General features: G+C 45.6%; 3 protein-coding genes across 8 annotated transcripts; all 3 read left to right on the top strand.

The window, feature by feature from the left end:
- The first annotated feature begins 1,618 nt into the window (after positions 1 to 1,618).
- gpr142 (G protein-coupled receptor 142) lies at positions 1,619 to 9,788 on the top strand. 3 transcript variants are annotated; one of them, XM_047031746.1, is made up of 3 exons: positions 1,619 to 1,696; positions 5,684 to 5,837; positions 6,717 to 9,788. In XM_047031746.1, exons 2-3 carry the CDS (start codon positions 5,699 to 5,701, stop codon positions 7,676 to 7,678), a joined length of 1,101 nt encoding a protein of 366 aa, XP_046887702.1. In that variant the 5' UTR covers positions 1,619 to 1,696; positions 5,684 to 5,698; the 3' UTR covers positions 7,679 to 9,788. The 3 variants fall into 3 exon arrangements, with proteins under 3 accessions (XP_046887702.1, XP_046887703.1, XP_046887704.1); XM_047031747.1 differs by lacking the exon at positions 1,619 to 1,696 and adding an exon at positions 1,782 to 1,862; XM_047031748.1 differs by lacking the exons at positions 1,619 to 1,696; positions 5,684 to 5,837 and adding an exon at positions 6,395 to 6,474.
- Positions 9,789 to 12,286: 2,498 nt separating this feature from the next.
- On the top strand, positions 12,287 to 16,234 carry LOC124475285 (macrophage mannose receptor 1-like). Of its 4 annotated transcripts, XM_047031769.1 has the most exons (7): positions 12,287 to 12,366; positions 12,985 to 13,030; positions 13,375 to 13,533; positions 14,393 to 14,746; positions 15,424 to 15,471; positions 15,571 to 15,683; positions 15,940 to 16,234. In XM_047031769.1, exons 2-7 carry the CDS (start codon positions 12,994 to 12,996, stop codon positions 16,057 to 16,059), a joined length of 831 nt encoding a protein of 276 aa, XP_046887725.1. In that variant the 5' UTR covers positions 12,287 to 12,366; positions 12,985 to 12,993; the 3' UTR covers positions 16,060 to 16,234. The 4 variants fall into 4 exon arrangements, 3 of the variants coding, with proteins under 3 accessions (XP_046887725.1, XP_046887727.1, XP_046887726.1); XM_047031771.1 differs by lacking the exon at positions 14,393 to 14,746; XM_047031770.1 differs by lacking the exon at positions 15,424 to 15,471.
- Positions 16,235 to 21,159: 4,925 nt separating this feature from the next.
- Positions 21,160 to 24,652, top strand: LOC124475278 (macrophage mannose receptor 1-like). Its single transcript, XM_047031749.1, has 7 exons — positions 21,160 to 21,211; positions 21,796 to 21,841; positions 21,946 to 22,332; positions 22,479 to 22,850; positions 23,335 to 23,382; positions 23,482 to 23,594; positions 23,848 to 24,652. Exons 2-7 carry the CDS (start codon positions 21,805 to 21,807, stop codon positions 23,971 to 23,973), a joined length of 1,083 nt encoding a protein of 360 aa, XP_046887705.1. The 5' UTR covers positions 21,160 to 21,211; positions 21,796 to 21,804; the 3' UTR covers positions 23,974 to 24,652.
- The last annotated feature ends 1,569 nt before the right edge of the window (positions 24,653 to 26,221 follow it).

Here is a 26,221-nt window from a genome sequence, read left to right as displayed (position 1 = left end):
CCGGTGCAGAGGGATAACAAGCTGGCACACTCCGAGGCTGTTTAAAAGAAAGACTTACAGAATAGCTTCCTCAAAGGACTCCAATTTGACCCACCAGTGTGAGAACCCTCGCTGTGAGGAGACGGGGACCATAAACAGGCTCGTTAAGTCTGACCGCAGTTAGCACGGTTATTGACAGGTCGAGGTGGAAGGCCATAGGATTCGTTCCCACATAATGACATCAGAGGTTGGGAAAAGATTACAATGAGCTCTTGGTGGTCGTGTTGTCTTGGATCATTCTGTTCTTAAATATTTAATGAGGTAGGCTAGATGGAGAAAATGATTGCGACTTCACCGAAAGATGTTTATCAGCCATGCATAAGTCAGGGACATGGAATCGGCATCGCTTTGTGTCATTTGTGCTATGTGCGCAAAAGGAACATAATTATATTGAGATTCACATTCGGACTTTAAGATTCACCGTGGACATGCGTGAAGTGACGCACCCGCTACTGTTCTGAACACTCGGCCAGCGGGAACAGCGAGTTAGCAGAAACGTATCGACTGTGCGGTGGCATATCAGCGGACAAATTAGAGCAATAAAGCACATAAATGCTGTGTTCAGCCCCTCTTGTCCAGCAAGACCACTCCATCACCCCCCGCAGACCTCCACCCACCCAGCCTGATTGATGGAGGACCTTGCCCGTCCACGCTCACTGACGGTCGGGGTTCATTACACGCTCTGCTGGGCCTACGCTGCCGAGTAAGGTGGCGAGGCGTGGGTGTATACATATGTTCGATAAAACACATCAAGCAATAATCATAAAGAGACCCACCCCACCATGTACTTTGCTGCAGTGCAGTTCTGCTGAGACTTTTGGCTTTGGTGACCTCTGATCGTTTTGTCTTATCCACCTGTTGTTTCACTGGTTCTTGACATGGGACGCATCGAAATCTGTAAACTGTTTTTGCTTTTTTTCTTCCCCGAAGCATTTGTTTTTACTCATCTAATGTACTTGGGTCTGCATATTAACTGCTAGTTATTGTGGCAATTGACTCGCTATAACTAATTGTCAGTGATTTGCATTACAGAAGAGAACGCTGACAAACAAAGTAGGCTGTATTTGTTTTTGTGTTTTTGTGTTTCACATCAGTGTGCTGCATGTGCAACAGCGGTTGCCAGCTATATTTGGAGGGATATTTGCATTCTGATCACAGCCTGTGTAAACCCTCTGAGACCTCGTTAAAGCATGTACACACACACATACACACACACACACACACACACACACAGTTCAACCTCTCATTCACCTGTTTCTACCCACCAATCCTTCTCCCTCTGCTTCCTCACCCCCTCCCTCCCCCTGCTCCCCCTCCCCCCCCCCCTCTCTCTCCCCCTCCCCCCCCCTCTCTCTCTCTCCCTCCCCCTGCTCCCCCCCCCCCTCTCTCTCTCCCTCCCTCGCTCTCAGTCGTGTCTCTCCTCTCCTTCTTCACTGCCTCTTCCACTCTCCGCAGGGATGTGCCTGCTGCTAGTAGCCCTCTCCTCCTCCTCCTCCTCCTCCTCCTCCTCCTCCTCCTCCTCCTCCTCCTCCTCTCAGCCCGTGTGGTCTATGACCGTGACCGGCAGCAGCATTGGTGTGGACCGGCCGGATGGAGCCCAGAGCCATGGACAGGCAGTGAGACAGATGGACAGACAGAGTGACAACTGGCTGTGAAGGTAGGCTCCCCCTCTCTTTACCTGAGGCAGTCAGGACACGGCACAGCGAGCACATACCGGCACACAGCACCAGACAACACAGGAACTGACCATAGAAGGGAATACATGGCCACATCTGTCTTTTCTCTGTCACTGTTTATGGAATGGACTGTTACTAGGTTGTTAAGTAAGTACATGTGTCTTGTCTGGTGTCTTTGTTGCTGATGCTCTTTACCAATTTACAAAAGTATAAAACATAAAATCCCTCTGCAAAGTTCTATGTTCTGGGTGTTGTAGAAGCACTTCCTAACATATATGCCTGTCAGAACAGGAAATAGTTAGGTCTGTGTCATTTTATAGCAACAGGCAGTTTTTATGTGTTATCGTCACCCTATTCTGTTTTACTAACAAGTGCCTCATAACATTGTTCAGTTCACACGGCAGCCAAATTATTGTTCTGGAGTGTGTCATGTCAATATCAGAAGCCAGTGGAAATCCATGGGGTCAGTTTTGAAGTTGCAGAATGTGAACTGCAGCACAACAGAATAGTGTTTCTTCACGACAAGGTTGGGGTGTAACTTTCCCTTTGTCTCTCAGTCATCTAACACCCGTCGGGAACATGACAGCCACTGCAGCGCTGTCACGAGTTGCCAGACTGAAACCCGAACTTGCGCCTGAATCACAGGCAAACGCAGAAACGCGGTCGTTACCTCTCGGTTCTGAAACCATGATACGTACAGAATGGCCAAGCCGCTGTCCTTCTACCCCCCCCCCCCCCTCTCTCTCTTTCCCGAGGCTGTTGTTTCAGGTGTACCGTCCCGCTATGAATAATTGAGAGGGTCCAGTGGAGCAGAGGGACTAAAGATAGAGTTCACTTTGGCTCCACGGACACCCCACCCCCCCACCCCACCCCCCGCAGATCTTCTGCCTTAGTTCATCCGGATCTGAGCCCCCTTAAGACAACCATTGAAAATAGAGCCTTAATCAGGAACATGCACTGGCCTATGAACCCCCCAGGGTTGCCTCCGCCAGCCCCGCGGCCCCCCCTGGCCCCCGCTGGCCCCCCCGGCCCTGCGTTCCCAGGGAGCTTACTTCAGAAGCCACCGAAGCTCCACCGAAGCTCCAGCGAAGCGGCTTGATGGAGTCTGTCTGTCATCAGATCCATCCAGAACATTCCATCCTGGGAGTTAAACGTACGTACGTGGGCCCTACAGGCACGACAAACGGCTGCCGCGGTCGTACGGCGTCGGAGTTCGAACACGTATCAGGAATTCCCTCTTCCCTGTGTGAAGTGGATGGGAAAATTCGGGAGCCAGAGAGCCAGACAGCCAGGGTTTATCCCTCCCCCTGTGTTTGTGCTGTGTCTCTGGGACACATGGTTCTGAGTGAGACCCTGAGGTCCAGGGGAGGGGGGCTGAGGGGTGTGGGAGGGTGATTCCCAGTATAGCGAACAGAAGCCTGACTTTAATGTGAAGCCCCCTCAGCTCCTCATGGCCTGCTTGAGAACGGTCCTGGACTGCTGACCGCAGCCTTCAAGAGGATCTAGTTGAAAGAGAAAGACTGGGGGTGTTGTTGTCTTTCTCATAACTGTCAACTCTCCCACTGCTCGCTGGTGGGGTGGAGGAGGGGGTGGTGGGGGTGGAGGAAGGGGTGGTGGGGGTGGAGGAGGGGGTGGAGGAGGGGGTGGAGGAGGGGGTGGTGGGGGTGGAGGAGGGGGTAGTAGTGGGAGGGTTGTGGGGGTGAAGAGAGAGGGGTGTTCTCAGAGAATTGCTCTCTCCCTATGAAAACCAGGACTTCCCATCTCCGCATGTGTGTTTTTTACATAACCCAGCACCCTGCAGACTGAAACACCAGCACAGCAGCACCCTGCAGACTGAAACACCAGCACAGCAGAACCCTGCAAACTGAAACACTAGCACAGCAGAACCCTGCAGACTGAAACACCAGCACAGCAGAACCCTGCAAACTGAAACACTAGCACAGCAGAACCCTGCAGACTGAAACACCAGCACAGCAGAACCCTGCAAACTGAAACACTAGCACAGCAGAACCCTGCAGACTGAAACACCTGCACAGCAGAACCCTGCAGACTGAAACACCAGCACAGCAGAACCCTGCAGACTGAAACACCAGCACAGCAGAACCCTGCAGACTGAAACACCTGCACAGCAGAACCCTGCAGACTGAAACACCAGCACAGCAGCACCCTGCAGACTGAAACACCAGCACAGTTTCAGCCATTCATCCCTGCATCTGTTTGCTTTCCAGCTGAGATATTTCATCCCAATGACAGGGTGGGATTAAAGCTCTTACAAGTACTTATGCTCCACCTCAAGCGAGACGCTGGTCTTGAGCGGCCTGTTTGATTGATGGTCTTCTGCAGCCTTGGTCCCAGGATTGGTGCTGCGCAGGCTGTAATGAAGAGCTTGTCATCAGTGAAGATTACTGGGGCGGCCAAGAGGTAAAACGGCAGTTGTTGGAAAGACAGATTTCTTGTCAGGACGGGGCAGGCGTTTGGGAATGATGACCTGTTTGTGTTGGTCTTAATGTTATCTGCTGGCTACAAATTGCCTAAAGAAATGAAAAGTGAGTCTGCCTTATCGTCTTCTGTTCTGGAGGTTTCCGATGCAGTCACAAGGACGGAAGAGCCAGGACATAATTGCAGCATGATAAAGCAGAATTCAATAAAGCATTTTTTGGGACTCAACCACCTTTCCCATGCATCTACATTTCCTATGCGTCTACTATGTACAACCGACGTTCCGACAGAGTTCAATTAGAAATTCAGCAACAAGAGAGGTGATTGGTTATTATCACGATGAACAGAAAGCGCTTCATCACTGGCAGGTGAAGCATTGAGTGTTTTGCACAATCTGCCTTGTAGCCAGGCCAGAAGGCTTTGTTTTGGAGACACATTACAGCAGGCCTGGAAGAGGCAAGATGAGGCCAATTGAGGGCATGGCAAAAGAATGACTTTAACCTAGTTCGCAATTCGACATTTTAACTCCAGTTTAAAGCAATCTCCCCTGTTGAGGGAGAATCATCCTGCTGGCGTTGATCGTTGATCAAATACAGAGATGGTGATTTGATGCAGGATCCACATTGGGGTCGCCAGGAAAAGCTTGTGAGCCATAAAGACTACAGCAAACAAGTATACCCTGCTTGGATGAGTAAACTAAATTAGGGATAGACAGAGAAGAGACAGAGGGAGAAAAACAGGAAAGGAGAGAAGAGAAAGAGAGAGAGGGAGAGAGAGAGAGAGAGAGAGAGAGAGAGAGAGAGGGAAAGAGAGAGAGAGAAAGAGAGAGAGAGGGAGAGAGAAAGAGAGAGAGAGAGAGAGAGAGAGAGAGAGGGAGGGAAAGAGAGAGAGAGAGGGAGAGAGAGAGAGAGAGAGAGAGAGAGAGAGAGAGAGAGAGAGAGAGAGAGAGAGGGAGGGAGGTGGGGGAAGGGGGGCAGGCAGTACCGATGGGGTCATCTTTGTCCATCTGCTGTTGTGGTCGTCCTACACTAATTGACTGAGTCCATCTCCATGGTGCCAGGCTGCTTTACTAGCACAGCTTCTCTTCATAACCCCTCCTCAGTGTTCATGGCCTGTTAGCCCACAGTCCCTTTCCACGGCAACGCTGACATGAATTAGGGTACGGCTGACATGAGCACATTCTAAAAGGGAAGATTGTCATCAACAGATGAAGTCTAACACCTATGTATGTGTTATCATGGGGTGGGGGGGATATGTGGTGTCAGATGGCTGAGCGGTTAGGGAATCGGGCTACCAATCAGAAGGTTGCTGGTTCGATTCCCGGCCGTGCAATGATGTTGTGTCCCTGGGCAAGGCACTTCACCCTACTTGCCTCGGGGGAATGTCCCGGTAATTACTGTAAGTCGCTCTGGATAAGAGCGTCTACTAAATGACTTAATGTAAATGTAAATGTACGTGTAAATTAAGCTCCTGGATTCTCAAGACCACACAATGTTTCATTTTCCAAACGTGTCCATATTTGTCTCCAGGTAAAGCTGGAGGTCATGATTGATTGGCCGAATGTGACGGTGGTCAGCCACCCAGAGCACAGCCTGAAGCCTGAGGAGATCCATAGGTCCAAATGTGTCCTGGGCTTCTTCCCTGTGGTCTACTACAGCGCCCTCCTCTGTGTGGGAGTACCAGGTACAGAGCTCACCGGCAGACAAAGCCTTTGAACAACATGAGGAGTTTATAAATAGGAAGGGAGAGTGAGGATTCTTTCTTACTCCACTCAGATGTTTAAAAGCCATGGATGAATTCTTTAATTTAAATTAAATTCAGCGATTGGCAATTTCACTAGATAATCTGTCATTCTTTATCTTGTTTGATGGTTTACGCTGTACAAATGATCAAGTTTTGCACTCTCTATTTACTGCTTCCTGATTGGGTTCCGTCACCATGACGACCTGTCACTTTCCCTCCCTCCCGTTCACTCCCTCGTTGACAATGTCATGTGACCACGTGTTCCAGAGAGGGAATGCAACACTTCAGCAGTCACACTGAAGGAGGGTGTCTTTATGTACATTCGTTGTTGTTGCAGGACTGTAGTGGCTCATATTGATTCAGCAGTAGCCTGGATGAGACAGGAAGGGAGGGAGGGGTTCACTCACTGCGAAGCAACGCAATGACCTCACGGATACACCCAGGCCACAGTGGAGTAATTGCCCCCAGGGGGGATTGATGTAGTGAGGTGAGGGAAAGGGGTGGTACCGGATCTGAGACAGACTGGGATTGTGAGGGGAGGATGGCTTCTCGTTGATGAGCTGTCTCATGAACAGAGGTAACATTGATTGCTTTAAGACAACATGAGACGTACTGTACACAAGACATACTGTACTGGAAGCATTTGAAATCAATGCGCTGGGATTTTCTTCTACTGAAAATACTACCTCAAACATGCTGTAGAAATATCTACCTAGCCTGAAGAGCTAAACAGGATCTGTATGGTGTTGCACTCATGACCAGGAGCCGAGGCCTCTTTTTTCACGTTCTCTCCTCCTCCTCTCGTTCCCTCTCTGTCAGTAAACATTTTGACGGCGGTGGCCTTGTCCAGGCTTGCAGCCCGCACCCAGAAGGCTTTGTACGTTTACCTGCTAGCGCTGACGGCGTCTGACATCCTGTCCCAGCTCTTCATCATCTTCGTGGGTTTCCTGTTGGAGACGGCCGTGTTCCACCGCGAGGTCCCCGCTCTCCTCCTCCACTCCGTCAGCGCCCTGGAGTTCGCCGCTAACCACGCCTCCATCTGGGCCGCCGTCCCCCTCACGGTCGACCGCTACGTGGCGCTGTGCCACCCCCTCCTCCACCGCCAGATCAGCTACCCGGAGCGGGCGCGCAGGATCATCGCCGCCGTCTTCCTGTTGGCGCTGGCGTCGGGCGTGCCGTTTTTCTGGTGGTCGGACATGTGGCGGGTCAGCCGCCCGCCCACGCCGCTGGACACGGCCCTGATCTGGACGCACGTGACCATCATCTACTTCCTGCCTTGCGGCACCTTCCTGGTTCTGAACTCGCTCATCATCCGCCGGCTGCGAGCTCGCCAGAGGCAGCCGTGCTGTCAGGAGGAGTACGGCCCCCGCGCGGCGCCGGCGAGGCGTCTGGGGAAGACCACGGCCATGCTGCTGGCCATCACCTCCGTTTTCTCCGTCCTGTGGGCTCCCAGGACGGCGGTGATCATGTACCACCGCTACGTCTCCTCCGTCTACAGGGACTGGCGCGTCCACCTGGCCTACGACCTGTCCAACATGCTGGCCATGCTCAACACCGCCGTCAACTTCTTCCTCTACTGCTTCGTCTCCAAGCCCTTTCGTGCCGCCGTGCGGGACGTCCTGCTGCTGAAGGGCGGGGCGCTGCACCCCCGACGCACCCTCCCCCACCAGCGGGCCCCCGCCCACGCCTCCACCTCCTCGCTGTCAAGCGGGACCAAGCGCCCCCAGCCAGACTCCACCCCCCTACCGCCAGGAGCATGCAAGGAGAGCCAGACTATGTGACCCCCTCCTTCCCCTGTATGTCTAACTGACCCTACTCCCACGGCCCTGAAGCACTTACGCCCTCTGAACCACCCTGTGCATTCCAGCCCTGTCCTCGGACAGCACGCCAATCATCCTCTGAGCATTCTCCAAGGGCCAAACTTGTTTTTTTGTTTATTTTTTTACCATTGAACTTGTTATTTATCATGTTATTCTTCACGGAAATTAACAAACGTGACACAGTATTTATTATTGACACTGTCAGTGGATCACAAAATGAGTGCTCTTCTTCGCCCAAGCATGGTACATGTTATCTTTGGGAGGGGGGAAGATCCTTTTGGTTTTGTGTGCAGCCAGTGAGCTACAGTGTGATGGGTAGCATGGTAATGAAGGACAGACAGAATTCATTACAATGTGAGTCGACTCTAATCATGTTAAATATTCAAAAGGAAACCCAATTTGTATTTTTTTATCAAACTTTGTTGATAACGCAAAGACAGGAGTGTGGAGAGTTAGTAGCTGCAGTTTGTGGATCTCCATTGATCTTTCTGGAAGAGCAAACAGTCCACCTGCCCAAATCACTGTCACGTCAGGCTTGCTGAGCACAACTAATGGAGCAGAGAAATCAGCCCTTCACCGCTACAGCAAACTCAGAATAGCAAACCACAGCTGTTAACGCTTGTGTTTATATTTCATGAACTGCAACTCGATGGGGCCTTAAATGAAGGTTTGCTGTCTAAGCACAGGGAGTGAAGACCACGCTATTCAAACACTCTCTACCCCCCTCCTCCCCTGTGGGGTCAGTCCAGCTAAACAAACCAAACAGCAGACTGATGGTCGGCACAAACACACATGTGTGTCGGCCAGTACATTTCCATCCTGAGCGGTGTGGCTCTATTAGCAAGCAAATGTAGCACAAAAGTCATGCAAATCGTTTCTGAACGAACGTGTGAGATCTTGACTTTGGCTTTACTACATAGTGACTGCATTTGTTTTAAAGCATTGAGAACAGCAATCTGCTCAATAGTTAGTAGTAGTATAGTACTAATAGTTGTAATTAAAAAGCAGAGGGTGGAGGCCCATTCCTGTCACAGCTTTGATCGTTTATTGATCGTGTTGCTCATCAATGCCTACTGAGGAAAAGGCCTTTAGAGAAGGTCATATCTTGATTGAAATGCATGCTTGCATTTCAATTTGTGTAGTTTATCCATCAGAATGAATACTGTGGATGATTTTGGGTAAAAGTTTGTGAAAAATAGTGTATTCTGTATATTTTTTACAACCGCATACAATAATAACCACATCACAGAATAGTCTTAGCAATGTTTTGAATCTTGAATGTGAAAGCCTGTCATAATCAGTAAGTGATATGATTGTGTGAAACTAGACCTCTTTCAAAAGGCAGCTTACTGTACATCCTCTCTGAGTCCATGATTGTGACTCAGCAAGTATAAAACGGCATGTTTTAACAGAGCTCACTGGAAAGGCTGCTATACAGTAACGGTAATGTACACAACTGTGGTCCAATCTATGTATAAGCTGACTTTAACCCATCACTGATCAAGCCTAGTCTTTCAAAGCTCATCTCCATTGATGTTTCTCAGCACAGCCCCTTAAATCCAACGCCAGCATCAGTGAGACATGGGACAGGTCACCAGTGAGACATGGGACAGGTCACCAGTGAGACATGGGACAGGTCACCAGTGAGACATGGGACAGGTCACCAGTGAGACATGGGACAGGTCACCAGTGAGACATGGGACAGGTCACCAGCTCTCCCTCATCTACTGGCAAGTTCTTATGAGACACTAATGGACTGCTGTGTGTTCTGAGGCCTCGGATCTCAGTCACCTCTCGGTTCTTAGAGTCACACTGTGTGTCCATCCTACCCCCTGCATAGATACAGATGTTTCTTTGAAGGTGCTTCCCGTCGTCACATAAACAGATGGGGGGGGGCTATGATGGCAGCCACCCTGGGGAACGAACGCAGTCGGGGGGGTGAAGAAGTCGGGGGGATCACAGAGGAAACAGTTTAGACCTGGATGGGGCAGCATGACGTCAGGACAGGCTCTGGTTCCATCTGAGGGGAGCCGTGCTGGGACAGCCACAGGGATTATCAGGGCATCATGGAGCAGAGTGGAAGGGTGAGGTGTTTGGGAGGAAGGGGGCGGGGGGGGGGGGGGCGGACGGAAACAGGGGGAGGGAGAGAGGGGGAGAGAGAGGGGGAGAGAGAGGGGAGGGAGAGAGGGGAGGGAGAGAGGGGGAGGGAGAGAGGGGGGGAGACGATGGGTTTGTCTCTCTCTCCAATCCCCTGATTGTCACCTGGATGGTGCTCTGGCTTAGATACCTGTTCATTTGTTGTCACCTAACTCCACCCCTCCATGCCGCCCCCTCCTCCCCACATCCTCCCCCATCCTCTAACTCACAATGAGAACCATAAAAGTGGAGATGAACCCTTCAAAGGTCTTTTGTTTGGATGTGCTTGCTATACTTTAGACTAGAGCATGTAAAAAAAACATCTAGATTCCTCCTGTCTGATGCACTTGTTTGAATTAGCCACTCTTAAAAAGAATACCCGATCCTTAAAACCAAAACCTGAAATCTCTTTTGCTACTTCTTTTGTTTTGCCTTGTGAAGTGAAGTTACGCGTGTTGTACTTGTCCTGCTTGCTCGGTTTGTTTCATTCAATGAATTTTATGCAATATTATGATCTTGTGTAAAGAAAAAGGCCATGTTGCCCTTGCCTGTTGTTGTGTGGCTTCATGATAATTGTTTACATTACTTGGGTTCCAATTACCCCTTTCCTCCACAGCACAATTGTAATGCACACAATGGTACTGTCCTTGAGCACTGATACTAGAGTTGTACTTTCATATGAAGATAAAATAAATGTCCAACCGGATGTGAGGTCCTTTTATTTACCCTCCAGCCAGCACACAGAACACTCAGCTGAATATCGTTCAGCATGACCCACATCCAGTAAAGCATTCTACCTTTTACAGTTACTGCTGCCAATATTCTCTTCTCTATCTGGGGTTGCTAACTTTGTTTCTGAAAGACTGCCGCAGCAGTGCGCCCTGTTATGGTTTTGTGTGGATCTACAGTGTATTGTTTGGCTATATTGTGCACACGACAGTGACACGTATTTCACTGTCGTGTGCACACGTAAAATTACAGGTCTTGAACTTCCAGTGACGTAAGAAACGTGAGTTTTACTCCATAACAAATTTTTAAGAGTCAGTACAAGCAGATGTTGGAGAACTCAGGGGATCCCGAAGGAGCGGACCCTGAACATGAGAACACCGTGTTGGAGGAGAACATCTAGTGGAGCCTACAGCTGCTGCCGTGTCATCCAGGAGTGTGTTTGAGGGACACAAATGTCTGAACAAAGCAAATTGATTGTTGAGTGTTGTTCAGTAATACAACTTTCTACTGCTCCTTTCCAACGCCCTCTCACCCCCTCACCCCCTCACCTCTCTCACCCCCTCACCATTCAGTTGAACAGCATTTTCTACATATCAACAATGTTGTTACTATACCTGTTGCTACATGGTGGTTAATGTATCTCATGTAAAGTGTTGCTATGTAGATGCATGGTAGTTAGATGAAAGGGGGAAGTGGATGGTGGGAGAGAGAGAGAGAGAGAGAGAGAGAACCAAAAACAAAAAGCCCCTGAATAAAGACTGCATGCCTTTCCTGTCTGTTTGCTTTGCATCGTTTGCTTACATCGTCCATGTAAGTGATGTTGCAAATGAGGTAGAGACTGTTTCAAGGTTTTCAGCACGCTCCTGTGCTGAGGGGCCCTGTGTGTCTGAAGGGATCTGTTATAACCACACAATGAGGAAATATTCTTTGGTCTCACATGAAATGTCCCTAACCAGGGAGGTCAGTGATATGCCTACCACCTCAGCCCAGTTGGTAAACAACAGTCTGAGTCTTGAGGCATGAATGTCAGGGACATTGGTGTAGGGTCAGAGGTACAGGTGACCAGGGTGGTGATGGAGGTCAGGGACATGACCAGGTGTAGGGTCAGAGGTACAGGTGACCAGGGTGGTGATAGAGGTCAGGAGATATGACCTGGTTCTATGAAAACTGAGATCCATGGATCCCAACTGAATGTCTCTCCCCAGCCCCCAGCTGGAGTGCTGCCCAGGGTGTCTGAGGGTGTGACCCTGGCAGGTGAAGGACTGATCCAGCAGAGCCTGTGTCCTGTGCTGCTCCTCTAGAGTCAGAGTTAGACCTGACCTCAGAGGGGGAGCAGTTGGGGGTCAATAAACCTGCTCATTTAGAGAAACACTTTGTTCCTTTAGCAGACACTTTTATCCATAGAGACATACACAGGGGGGATTTGAACCTGCAATCTCTGGATCACCTCTCAGGGGAGTCCCTGTTCAGGGACTGGCAGGGGATGGGGTGTGTGTGGATGGAGCTTTAGAAGACAGAAGAGAGACTGGCCCTGTCAGAACAACTACTTCCTTGAACATTTTTGGATGAATTACCTTTTCATTCAAAATATTTTTATCTCCAGGTGTGTTGAGGGTGTTCCCCTGCATGAATGACAAGTATTGTCCCAGATACTCTGGACACGACAACATGTTTACATGTTTCTTCAGGAAATAGATTGAGCGAAACAAAAACAGCATGAGTGAAAGTCAGCCGTCTCAGTGTGCTGTGAACACCACAACGCTCACGTCCCTCTCTCTCCTCAGGTAAGGTGCATTTACCTTCCCCTATGATCACCTGTGCATTCCTCACATATCTGCTCCTTTATCATAGAAAAACACCTAGAAGTATCACCTAGATCACGAGATGTGTCATTTACAGTACAGGGAAGATTTATTTTGTGAGTTTTATGAATACATTCACACTTAAAATAGTAATTACATTAATCAAAAATTTGTATCAGTTGATTGTTACAGTTGTGTACAAAACAATCCAATGTATGTCAAATAGAATTTCCTTCATCATTTTGTTCGCTTAGTTCATTTAGTGACGGGATACAGACAGGATATGTAGTGAGAGAGAGAGGGGGAATATGCAGCAGAGGGCTGGATTCAAACCCAGGCAGCTGGGTGAGGCCTTAGCCTACGTGATGCTCACACTTGGTGAGACACTGGGGTTCCTCACAAAACTACTAAATATTGATGTTGTTTAAGTGTGTATGTGTATCTATGTGTCTGTTTATCTCTGTGTGTATGTGTACCTCTGTGAATGTATATCTCTTTGTGGATGTGTATCTGGGTGTGTGTATGTCTGTATCTGTGTTTGTGTATCTATGCGTCTGTGTGTGTGTGTGAATCTATGTGTGTGCATCTATGTGTGTGTAGATCAGAGCCATGCAGTGCAGAGTCTCATCTGTTGCCCTGCTCCTTGGTAAGAGTCTTTCAAGTCATCAGTCTAGTCAACACACTTCCTACAACCTTCCAGCCTCTCCAGCTCAGGACAAACTCAGTAATGAGATGATTATGTGTTTGCAGAGTTCTGGGTGCTCTCTGCCTGTGCACTCCATCAGTATCATTGGGTCAATATGAATCTGAATTGGACTGCTGCCCAGAGCTACTGTAGAGAGCACTTTGTTGACCTGGCGACCGTAGACAGTATGGAGGACATGCAGGGCCTGACTGACCAGATGAACGACCAGAAAATTAAAAACAATTGGGTTTGGACAGGACTGAATAGAGACAGGAGTGTCAGCAGCTGGAAGTGGTCTCTTTCAGGCAGTCAGTTCTACAGAGAAGGAGAAACGGAGTACAGGAACTGGGCCCAGCCAGAGCCAATCACAGGCCAGCCCTGCGCTGCACTGGTCAGAAATGAAACAGGAGTATGGAGAGACTATGCATGTACAAATACTTACTCTTTTGTCTGTTCTCATAGTGGTGAGTTAGAATTTAATATTCTTAACAACACATATTTCATTCGTTATTAGATGCATGTTTGCTTGCCATGGCCTTCTAGAGAAAAACAATTTTGTTTGGACCTTCCGAGCGGTGAACGGGACTGCGCCCGACTACATCAAGTCTCTCCTGCAGCCTTACACCCCCACCCGCCACCTACGGTCTTCCTCAGACAACCGCCTGGTGGTCCCACCTCTCAAGACCGCCCGGTCCCAGCACAAGCTCTTCTCCTGCCTGGCACCCCAGTGGTGGAATCAACTCCCCACCTCCATCAGAGACACGGACTGTCTCTCCACCTTCAAGAGAAGGCTCAAGACGCACTTGTTCCGGGAGTACAATGGTACTTAGGAATGGTTTGCTGAACCCAACGCTAGTTTCCTCAAGGATCACAATGACTCTTGCTTAGACTGTTGCTCTTGTTGGTTAGTGGTAGCTGATTTAAACTGTTGTATTCTATTTTAGTTAATCATATTTTTATTGCTTTCCTACAGGTACACCTGCACTTAGAGATTAATGTTGTGTAATTTTAACTTGTTTAACTACATGCTCTTATGGTTTCTTCCCTTTAGCACTATTTTTTGGTTGTTCACAATATGTACTTCTTGTTTTTGACTACCCGCAATGCTGTGGGGCTATCTTGTTGTTATTATCAGTGACCTATGCACTTTGTAAAGATCTCTCTTGGAAGTCGCTTTGGATAAAAGCGTCTGCTAAATGAATAAATGTAAATGTAAATGTTTTAAAGGCGGAGGGTTGATATTTTTTCATGAGAAAATATGTTAAATATTTAAATGCATATTTAAATACATGACTGAATAATATTGATGATGGATACTCTTAGGTAATGATCCTGGCAAACCAAAGTACATCCTGGTTCTAGAACCAAGAACTTGGAGAGACGCTCAGATGTACTGCAGACAGAATTACATAGACCTGGCCAGCATCAGGAACCAGGCAAAAAACATCGAGATACAGCAACTTGTTCTGGGAGAGAATTCATCTGCCATCGTCTGGATCGGTCTGTTCAAAGACGACTGGAAGTGGTCAGACGGGTCTAACTCCTCCTTCAGATACTGGGGGCGTGGCCAACCTCATGATGACATTATCCATAACTGTGTCGACACACCACAAGATCAGTCACAGCAGTGGTTCACTTACGATTGTTCTGCATCTGAATATTTAATTTGCCACAATGGTGAGTGACACTTGGCAGCTGCCAGTGTGGTTTGAACGTGTCAGTGGTGTATTCTAGGTGATGAGCAGGCCTATACTAACAAGGGTTTCCTGTATGTCCTCTATTAAAGAGCAGTGATACATGGTGGGGGACTTGGCAGAGTGACAGTATGCCCTCTACTTCATACCAGACCATACCACTGAAATGGGGGTTTCACTACAGCATGAAAGCTTGCAGGAAGTTTGTAGGAGATCACATGTAGTTAATAAACCTGCTCACCAGATGGATGGAATAGTAAATTATTACACAACAACAAACTTGACAACATTTAAAATAAATAAATGAACTGTTTTTACAGAAAAGCATTATAAGGAGCACTGACTCAAGGAGAATGAATCTTGTCAACCCTGTGTTACATGTCACTGTATTTAATAGTCTAATCCTGCATAATGTACTGTAATGTCCAACCAGGGCCGTACGCAGGGCCCAAAAAATACTGAGGTCATGAGTCAGAACTTCTAGACGGGTTCGGGGGCATGCTCCCCCGGAATTTTTTTAAATTACATTATTTAAATATGGCCATTTTCACTTATTGAGTCTTAAGCAACCAAAAAAACAGAAATACGAAAAAAAATACAGAGGACACGACCTCGGTGTCCAACTGTGTTATAATGTCTACTTCCTCATTCTCACCCCAGGGAGCATCACAAACACGACCATACTGAGCACTCTTGGTACAACAACAGGTAGTGTTATATCTAGATAGAGCCCTTTTTACCTGAGAAACTGTAATGTACCACTTCATTATAAAGTCTGCCTCCTCATTCTTACCTTCCCTTACTTAGGGAGCACCACTAAGACTCCTACTAAGGTGATGCTGGTGGGGAGAGTGGACCTGGTTCCTAATTCACCTTCAGACTTAGAGGATCCTGCCATGTTGGACTCCATCTTGCAGCAAGTGAGTGTCTCCCTGTGTGAGGGAAGGCAGTCCTCTGACTGTACATGATGTGTAGTCAAAGTCTCAGTCATTACAGACAACCAGCAGTTACACCCTAGAACCATGTAAGGATTGTTATTGCAGTAAGAATACCCTTTACAGATGTAGCTGACAGTGACAGGTTGGTGAAACACACGTACTGATCCAAGACTAGTTCAGTGTTCTACAATACACCCCATAATGTGGTGTAACCATGACAGTGTGACTGTGCCCCCAGATAAAGGCAGCTGGGAGGATCCCAGAGCACAGCACGCTGAGATGGAAGAAGCAGAAGGATGGGAAGGTTTTCCACAAGAAGGAGGAGGAGGAGGGAGGAAGAGGAGACACGTGTCATTAACAAGTCACAGCTACTAAATGTTGTTAACTGTCTCTTGTATCTCTGACAGTACCGATGATGTCAATTACATTTCTGTAACTAGCAGATGACATCTTTATCACTTCATACAGTTTATTTTTTCTTATTTATCAGGTGGTGGGTAACATAAAATGAAGTAAAGCCTACTGATCTTGTGGCCTTGTCTCATCATGTATATATAACAGATACAGCTACATGATTCCATACGTACTAATCAATCATAATCATAGATGTTCTTTATCTGTGAGTAAAATGTCTAAGATTGTGCTACAAAAAAAGTTTGAGTATTTTATCATTTAAATTGTGATTGCTTATTAATACGTACTATAGAAGTTAGAGCTTTTTTTTAATCTTTCATGTGTAATTATAACCCCTTTGTTATGCGACAGTTAAAAACGTGAGCTTTCTCAATATGTTTTCTCAACAAACAACAAACTTTAAATCAAAGTCTATAAAAGAGTATCCTTAAATCCTGTGGTACATTAATGTATAGTCTGATGACTGAGAAAACGATGTCCATTTCTTTGCTTCTGGAGGTAAATGTGTAACTTGTTGATTATGAATTTGATTAGGATTATAGTATCAAGTATCAAGTCATAAACAACATCAACCATCCCAGTCTGCTGTGAACGTCACAACACTCACATCTCTCCTCAGGTATGGTGCACTACTCAGACACACATTGCTCCTTTTTCATACTCTAGTCTTAGATGGATTGTCTTCTCAAAAGCAGACATGCCAACTCTCACCAAGGAGTTATCACCTCCCTGAAATGAGTTTTTGCAGGTTGTCCCCCAAGAATAACTATTTAACCATATTCCAGAAAAATCAACTGCCAATTTATTCAAACTACGGAAGCACAACGTAATTGGGGCTTCAGGAGAGAGGTCATACTCGAACCCAATTGGCTCACAGAACTAGGGGTCTCAAATGGGAGGTCATTCTCAATCCCCATTGGTCCTCAGTCTAGGGCCTGAGGAGATAGGTCTGTTGTTGGACCCTTCTTGAAAATGGCCAGGTCAACACCTGAATCAGTTGAAGGCTATGGAGCACCACACCACTGAAGTAAATAACAATGACACTTAAATGAACATTTAAAAACGAATTATGTTAAAGTTAAAGTTACCAAGTGATAATAATAAATACGGTAGGCTACCAATTGCTGTGGTCATTTAGATGTAGTTACTCTAGCATGGCATATTCCAATTACAGAAAAAAGCGGTGTAGGATATCACATAGCCTCTGCCTACAGCTGGAAAAGGCGTATATTCATATTCACAGATTCATGTTTCCTCAGACAGCAACTGCCCCCGGGCCTCCCCATTATCACAAGCAGAGAGGGTGTTCAGCCTCGCACATACAAACTCCATCTCTACTACTGAGACGCAAAGACTAAAGTGTAAATGTAAACAAGCGACCTAACCTCTGGAGATTGATACGTGCATGTGCACCAAGCCCGTGTAACGTGTGTATGCTGCCACCTTGTGTTGGACAAAATAATTACATTTTAGAAAACCTGCCACCTGGTGTCTCACCAATAGACTGTATATAGTTTCAAGTTTTTATTGTCAGGTGTGCTACAGACGTGGTCTTGCAAGTTCCGTCAGAGGTATACGGGCCACTGTTCGCTCCGACCGGGAGTCGAACTCACCACCTCTGACTTCCCAAGCGCCACCACTACCAACTACGCCAACGAAAAGCCAGCCATTTGCTGGTGCGGGTGGCCTTTTACTACTTGAGGAGCGAGTTTCACCACACACCGGCTACAGGTGCACAGAACAACACAAGGTCAGACTGATGGGCACTGAAATTCTTGGGACAAAACAACGCAAGCAACCTAGCATCACATAACATATAAGTACTGGGAAATAGATTACATCTATAATAAGTTGAAATAAAATAGAATAAAATAAAAATTGAATGAAAAACATCCTAATATACAAAAAAAGTATGCATTATACAATATGGTAGATCTCTAATACACATAATGACCTATACTAAACTTATAGACTTATATTAACCTTAGACAAGACCTATATTAACCTAAGACAAAATAGGTCTCACCATATACAATTAAAAACTCTTTACATAGTTTTTAACAAAAATGATCATTTCCCCGTGTGTTACCATCTCCATAGCTGCTGACTAAACTAAAGTTTCTACAATGCTATGCGGCTTCATGGCCTTTGCAACAAGATATCTCACCTCAAAAGATGCTTTTAAGGCTCGCTCATTGACAGTCGTTGCCTTTTTGAAATAGACTCGCTGCTTATTCAGTTCTTATTCAGCTTATTCATTTTTCTTTACAAAGAAAGATATTGGTTTGCGCACATATTCTTTGTGTGTTGTCTCACAATGTCTTTTGAGTTTGTTAGGTTTCATGCTCTGTGTCAACAAGACGCTACCACACAGACATTTAGGGTTCTCCTCGTTGTTTTCTGTAATGCTAGTGAATCCATACTGAAGGAAGGTGAAGGTGAAGAAGACCGTAGGTGGCAGGTGGGGGTGTAAGGCTGCAGGAGAGACTTGATGTAGTCGGGCACAGTCCCGTTCACTGCTCGGAAGGTCAGTACCAGGGTCTTGAATCTGATGCGGGCCGTTATGGGTAGCCAGTGGAGGGAGATGAGGAGCGGGGTAACGTGGGAGCGTCTGGGTAGATTGTAGACCAGGCGGGCCGCTGCGTTCTGAATCCTCTGAAGAGGGCGGGTTGCGCATGCTGGGAGACCGGCGAGCAGCGAGTTGCAGTAGTCCAACTTGGAGAGGACAAGTGCTTGGACAAGCAGCTGGGTGGAGTGCTCAGACAGGTATCTCCTGATCTTCCGGATGTTGTAGAGGGTGAATCTACACGACCGGGAGACCGCAGCAATGTGGGCCGTGAGGGAGAGCTCGTCGTCCATGGTAACCCCAATGTTCCTGGCAGAGGATGAGGGGGTCACCGTCGCAGATCCCAGGGTGATTGACAGATCATGGGAGATGGAGGGTTTGGCCGGGATGATGAGAAGTGATGTTTTGGCAAGGTTCAGCTGGAGGTGGTGCTCAGTCATCCAGGCTGAGCACCACCTGAGCCTTGTGAAGTGAAGTTACGCGTGTTGTACTTGTCCTGCTTGCTCGGTTTGTTTCATTCAATGAATTTTATGCAATATTATGATCTTGTGTAAAGAAAAAAGACATGTTGCTCTTGTTGTTGTGTAGCTTCATGATAAATGTTTATATTACTTATGTTCCAATTACCCCTTTCCTCCACAGCACAATTGTAATGCACACATTGGTACTGTCTTTGAGCACTGATACTGAGTTGTACTTTCGTACGAAAATTAAAGAAATGTCCAACCGGATGTGAGGTTCTTTTATTGACCCTTCAGCCAGCACACAGAACACTCAGCTGAATATCGTTCAGCATGACCCACATCCAGTAAAGCATTCTACCTTTTACAGTTACTGCTGCCAATATTCTCTTCTCTATCTGGGGTTGCTAACTTTGTCTCTATGAGACATCATCAGTACAAGCAGAAGATGGAGAACTCAGGTGATCCTGAGGGAGCAGACCCTGAACATGAGAACACCGTGATGGAGGAGAACATCTAGTGGAGCCTACTGCTGCTGTCGTGTCATCCATGAGTGTGTTTGAGGGAGACACATTGATTGTTGAGTGTTGTTCAGTAATACAACTTTCTACTGCTCCTTTCCAACGCCCTCTCACCCCCTCACTCCCTCACCCCTCACCACCTCACCATTTAGTTACACAGCATTTTCTACATACCAACAATCATAAACACACGATCACAATGACTCGTTGCTCTTGTTGCTCCTGTTGGTTGTAACGGTTAGTTGTAACGGTTTCAAATTCTTGTACTCGCTGTGAAATATTTTACTGTTGATTGTTTTTTCTACAGGTACACTCTTGCACTCTTGTGGGGAGTTTTATGTTGTTCAATTGTAACTTGTTTAAATGCATGCTCTCATGGTTTTTTCCTTTGGCACTTATTTGGTTTTCCACAAAGTATGCTTCATGTTTTGGCTGCTCGCAATGTTTGAAGCTATCTCGTTGTTATGATCAGTGACCTATGCTCTTTTGTAAAGCTCTCTCTTGGAAGTCACTTTGGATAAAAGTGTCTGCTAAATGCATAAATGTAAATGTAACAATGTTGTTACTATACCTGTTGCTACATGGTGGTTAATGTAAACCTTCATGTAAAATGTTGCTATGTAAATAAATGGTAGTATATGTAACCTTCGTGTACAGTGTTGCTATGTAGATGCATGGTAGTTAGATGAGAAGGGGAAGTGGATGGTGGGAGAGAGAAAGGGGGAGAGAGACAGAGAGAGAGAGAGAGAGAGAGAGAGAGAGAGAGAGAGAGAGAGAGAGAGAGAGAGAGAGAGAGAGAGAGAGAGAGAGAGAGAGAGAGAGAGAGAGAATGGAGGAGCAGGAAAAACTAAAACAAAAAAGCCCCTGAATACAGACTGCATGCCTTTCCTGTATGTTTGCTTTGCATCGTTGAGGTAGAGACTGTTTCGAGGTTGTTTAGCACGCTCCTGTGCTAAGGGGCCCTGTGTGACTGAAGGGATCTGTTATAACCACAGATAAAAAGGAAATCCTCTTTGGTCTCACGTGAAATGTTCCTAACCAGGGAGGTCAGTGATTTTCCCACCACCTCAGCCCAGTTGGTAAACAACAGTCAGAGGAGGAGCATGTGGGGGTCAATAAACCTACTCATTTAGAGAAACACTTTGTTCCTTTAGCAGACACTTTTATCCATAGAGACGTACACAGGGTGGATTTGAACCTGCGATCTCTGGATCACCACTCAGGGGAGTCCCTGTTCAGGGACTGGCAGGGGACGGAGTGTGTGTGGATGGAGCTTTAGAAGACAGAAGAGAGACTGGCCCTGTCAGAACAACTATGTTGTTGATTATCTTAGATGAATGACCTTTTCATAAAAAAGGTTGTTGTGTCCAGGTGTGTTGGGGGTGTTCCCCTGCATGAATGAAAAGTACTGTCCCTGATACTCTGGACAGGACAACATGTTTTACATGGTTCTCAGGAAATAGATCAAAATAAAAACATTCAATGTCATAGTCAGCCGTCTCATTCTGCTGTGAACACCACAACGCTCACGTCCCTCTCTCTCCTCAGGTAAGGTGCATTTACCTTCCCCTGTTATCACCTGTGCATTCCTCACATATCTGCTCCTTTATCATAGTAGAACACCTACATGTATCATTTACAGTACAGGGAAGATTTATTTTGTGGGACCAACATTTTATAAATACATCCACACTTAAAATAGTAATTCAATGAATCCTAAATTTGTATCAGTTGATTGTTACAGTTTTGAACAAAACAATCAAATATATGTCAATATGAATTTTTTCAATCAATTTGTTCACTTAGTTCATTTCGTGACGGGCTAGAGAGACAGGAAATGTAATGAGAGAGAGAGAGAGAGAGAGGGGGGGGGACATGCAGCAGAGGGCTGGATTCAAACTCAGGCAGCTGGGTGGGGCCTTAGCCTACGTGATGCTCACACTTGGTGAGACACAAAACTACTAAATATTGATGTTGTTGTTGTGTGAATGTGTATCTATGTGTCTGTTTATCTCTCTGTGTGTATGTGTACCTCTGTGAATGTGTGTGTGTGTTTCTGTGTGTGTGTCTGTGTTTGTGTCTAAACGTCTCTGTGTGTATCTATGTGTCTGTCTGTATCTGTGTGTGTGTAGATCAGAGCCATGCAGTGCAGAGTCTCATCTGTTGCCCTGCTCCTTGGTAAGAGTCTTTCAAGTCATCAGTCTGGTCAACACACTTCCTACAACCTTCCAGCCTCTCCAGCTCAGGACAAACTCAGTCATGAGATGATTATGTGTTTGCAGAGTTCTGGGTGCTCTCTGCCTGTGCACTACATCAGTATCATCTGGTCAATATGAATCTGAATTGGACTGCTGCCCAGAGCTACTGTAGAGAGCACTATGTTGACCTGGCGACCTTAGACAGCATGGAGGACATGCAGAACATGTTGAACCAGACAGGTCTTGTCAATGATCATTTTTGGAAGGGACTGACTAGAGACAGTGTCAGCAGCTGGAAGTGGTCTCTTTCAGGCAGTCAGTTCTACAGAGAAGGAGAGACGGAGTACAGGAACTGGGCCCAGCCAGAGCCAATCACAGGCCAGCCCTGTGCTGCACTGGTCAGCAATGAAACAGGAGTATGGAGAGACTATGCATGTACAAATACTTACTCTTTTGTCTGTTCTAACAGGGGTGAGTTAGTATTTTCTATTCCTAACAACACATATTTCAGTTATTAGATGCATGTTTGCTTGCTATGGCCTTCTAGAGGAAAGACCTGATGCAGAAAAACATTTTTAAAAACATGAATAGATAATATTAATGATGGATACTCTTAGGTAAGGATCCTGGCAAACCAAACTACATCCTGGTTCTAGGACCAAGAACTTGGAGAAACGCTCAGCTCTACTGCAGACAGAGTTACACAGACCTGGCCAGCATCAGGAACCAGGCTGAAAACATCGAGATACGGCAACTTGTTCTGGGAGAGAGTTCATCTGCCATCATCTGGATCGGTCTGTTCAAAGACGACTGGAAGTGGTCAGACGGGTCTACCTCCTCCTTCAGACACTGGTGGAGTGGCCAACCAAATGAAAACCCTTTCTATGGTTGTGCCTTCACACATCCATCTTTGTCATCATATCCACGTGATCCATGGCACTGGATTTCTTACCCTTGTTCTACTTCCTTCTATTTTATTTGCCACAATGGTGAGTGAAACTTGGCAGCTGCCAGTGTGGTTTGAACGTGTCAGTGGTGTATTCTAGGTGATGAGCAGGCGTATACTAACAAGGGTTTCCTGTATGTCCTCTATTAAAGAGCAGTGATACATGGTGGGGGACTTGGCAGAGTGACAGTATGCCCTCTACTTCATGCTAGATCACACCACTGAAATGGGGGTTTCACTACAGCATGAAAGCTTGCAGGGTGTTTGTAGGAGATCACATGTAGTTAATAAACCTGCTCACCAGATGGATGGAATAGTAAATTATTACACAACAAACTTGATCAAATTAAAAAATAAATACAATGAATTGTGTTTGTACAGAAAAGCATTACAAGGAGCACTGGCTTATGTAGAAGGAATCTTGTCAACCCTGCGTTACATGTCACTGTATTTAATAGTCTTATCCTGAATAATGTACTGTAATGTTCAACTGTGTTATAATGGCTACTTCCTCATTCTCACCCCAGGGAGCATCACAAACACGACCATACTGAGCACTCTTGGTACAACAACAGGTAGTGTTATATCTTGATAGAGCCCTTTTTACCTGAGAAACTGTAATGTACCACTTCATTATAAAGTCTGCCTCCTCATTCTTACCTTCCCTCACTTAGGGAGCACCACTAAGACTCCTACTAAGGTGAAGCTGGTGGGGAGAGTGGAACTGGTTCCTAATTCACCTTCGGACTTAGAGGATCCTGCCATGTTGGACTCCATCTTGCAGCAAGTGAGTGTCTCCCTGTGTGAGGGAAGGCAGTCCTCTGACTGTACATGATGTGTAGTCAAAGTCTCAGTCATTACAGACAACCAGCAGTTACACCCTAGAACCATGTAAGGATTGTTATTGCAGTAAGAATACCCTTTACAGATGTAGCTGACAGTGACAGTTTGGTCCAACACATACTGATCCAAGTCTAGTTCAGTGATCTACAATACACCCCATAATGTGGTGTAACCATGACAGTGTGACTGTGCCCCAGATGAAGGCAGCTGGGAGGATCCCAGAGCACAGCACGCTGAGATGGAAGAAGCAGAAGGATGGGAAGGTTTTCCACAAGAAGGAGGAGGAGGAGGAGGAGGGAGGAAGAGGAGACACGTGTCATTAACAAGTCACAGCTACTAAATGTTGTTAACTGTCTCTTGCATCTCTGAGAGTACTGATGATGTCAATGACATTTCTGTAACTGCCAGATGATGTCCTTATCAATTCATACAGTTTATTTGTTCTTATTAATCAGGTGGTGGGGTAACATGAAATGAAGTAAAGCCTACTGATTTTGTGGCCTTGTCTCATCATGTATATATAACAGATACAGCTACATGTTTCAATACCTTGTAATCAATCATAATCATAGATGTGCTTTATCTGTGAGTAAAATGTCTTAGATTGTGATACAAAAAGGTTTGAGTATTTTATAATTTAAATTGTGATTGCGTATTAAGTACTATAGAAGTTAGAGATTTTGCTTCAATTTCATGTGTAATTGCATTGTTGTTTGCAGTCAAATCAAATATTTGCAGTAGCTATCTAAGAAATATTTTTTCTCAACAAACAACAAACTTAAAATCAAAGTCAATAAATAAAGTTTGCTTAAATCCTGTGGTACATTAATGTATATTCTGATGACTGAGAAAATGATGTCTGGAGGTAAATGTGTAACTTGTTTATTATAAATTTAATTAGGATTATAGTATCAAATATTTACACATACAGTTACTCTACTCATTTTTCAATGAAGGTGTATGGCAACTTAAAGAATGGAAGGACAAAATGACAAATCAAAGAGACTGATGTGATATCAGAAAAAAATAAATGTTAAGTATGACTGCGCATGTGCAGGTCGGGGCTCAAAGTTTTGGATAAGTGAACAATGCTTGTGATGCATGTGCTCCAGTAAAGTGATAAATGTAATACTCAATGTTGTTGTCTATTTGAGTTAACACTTGCTTAAAGAGCTTAAAGTAGATGTAGATAACTTTAAGTCTTAGATGTATTGTCTTCCCAAAAAATGTGTTAGTGTTAATATCGGTATTGAATTAACGAAGCCTGCAACATCGGCCAACAATCACTGAGTAACATAGCCCTACTAACATGTAGGACAACAATATACTACAGTATACTTGCATAAAAAGCTTAAAGTAGATGTAGATTACTTACTGGTTCTCATTTCTGAATGTACGGATGATGGGTGCAGAAGTGAAGCAGCTCAGGTAGGGCTGAACTCTCTGCCCAGCCTCCCTCATACTGAATCCAGGGTTGAGCAGGTGGAAGGGGAGGTTCAAGACCATTTCATTAGGGGGGCCAAGCTGGGGCCAGTTGTACCATTAAAGGGGCCAGTTACATTAAACATTATTGTTGTCATATAGTTTTCTTCACTCCACTGCAGGCATTAACAGGCATATTAGTTTCAGATTTCGGTAGTTGCGTTTCAAATTTCAATTTTAGTTTGTTTTGAAACAATTTGGAAGAACTGTAAGCCAAACTGCCTTTCATACAAACTGCCTTTCATACAAGCTTGTGGCACATTATTGTATTCTGCATTGTGACCACTAGGAGGCGACATAGGCCTTTTAAACAGCTGCAGAGGACCGTCCCTGAAAAGAGAATACTGTTGCTATGGTAATTTCCGGGGAAATACGTATGATGTATCTAAGGTTTGAACTTTGCTATCACCTCACCGTGATAATCAAGGTGCCCATGCAGCTTGGTGAGACAGACATCTGGGTTTGCAGAGGGATGCAGGTGAGAGGATGAATAATCACCAACATTTAAACCAGGGGCATGGGTTTGTTTTCAAAAGCTTTTTATTTTATTCATTTTAACTTTTTTACTGGACTATATACTTTTATTTATTTACTATATACTTTTATTTATTTTTACTTTTCTACTGGAATATATACTTTTCTTACTGTAAGAACGTCCTAAGAGCGTTCTAGAGCGCTCTTAGGACGTTCTTAAGAAGATCTTAGCATCAAGAGCTTCTTAACGAATCTGGGAAACCCGGCCAATGTTGTTACTACAGTTCCTTCTCAAAAAATTAGCATATTGTGATAAAGTTCATTATTTTCCATAATGTAATGATAAAAATTAAACTTTCATATATTTTAGATTCATTGCACACCAACTGAAATATTTCAGGTATTTTATTGTTTTAATACTGATGATTTTGGCATACAGCTCATGAAAACCCCAAATTCTCAAAAAATCTAAAAAAATTAGCATATCATGAAAAGGGTCTCTAAACGAGCTATTAACCTAATCATCTGAATCAACTAATTAACTCTAAACACCTGCAAAAGATTCCTGAGGCTTTTAAAAACTCCCAGCCTGTTTCATTACTCAAAACCGCAATC

The sequence above is a fragment of the Hypomesus transpacificus genome, chromosome 13, assembly GCF_021917145.1.
Source record: "Hypomesus transpacificus isolate Combined female chromosome 13, fHypTra1, whole genome shotgun sequence".
Lineage (NCBI taxonomy): Eukaryota > Metazoa > Chordata > Actinopteri > Osmeriformes > Osmeridae > Hypomesus > Hypomesus transpacificus.
Note: the sequence above shows the minus strand (reverse complement) of the source record. Positions and strands in the feature narration are given on the sequence as shown.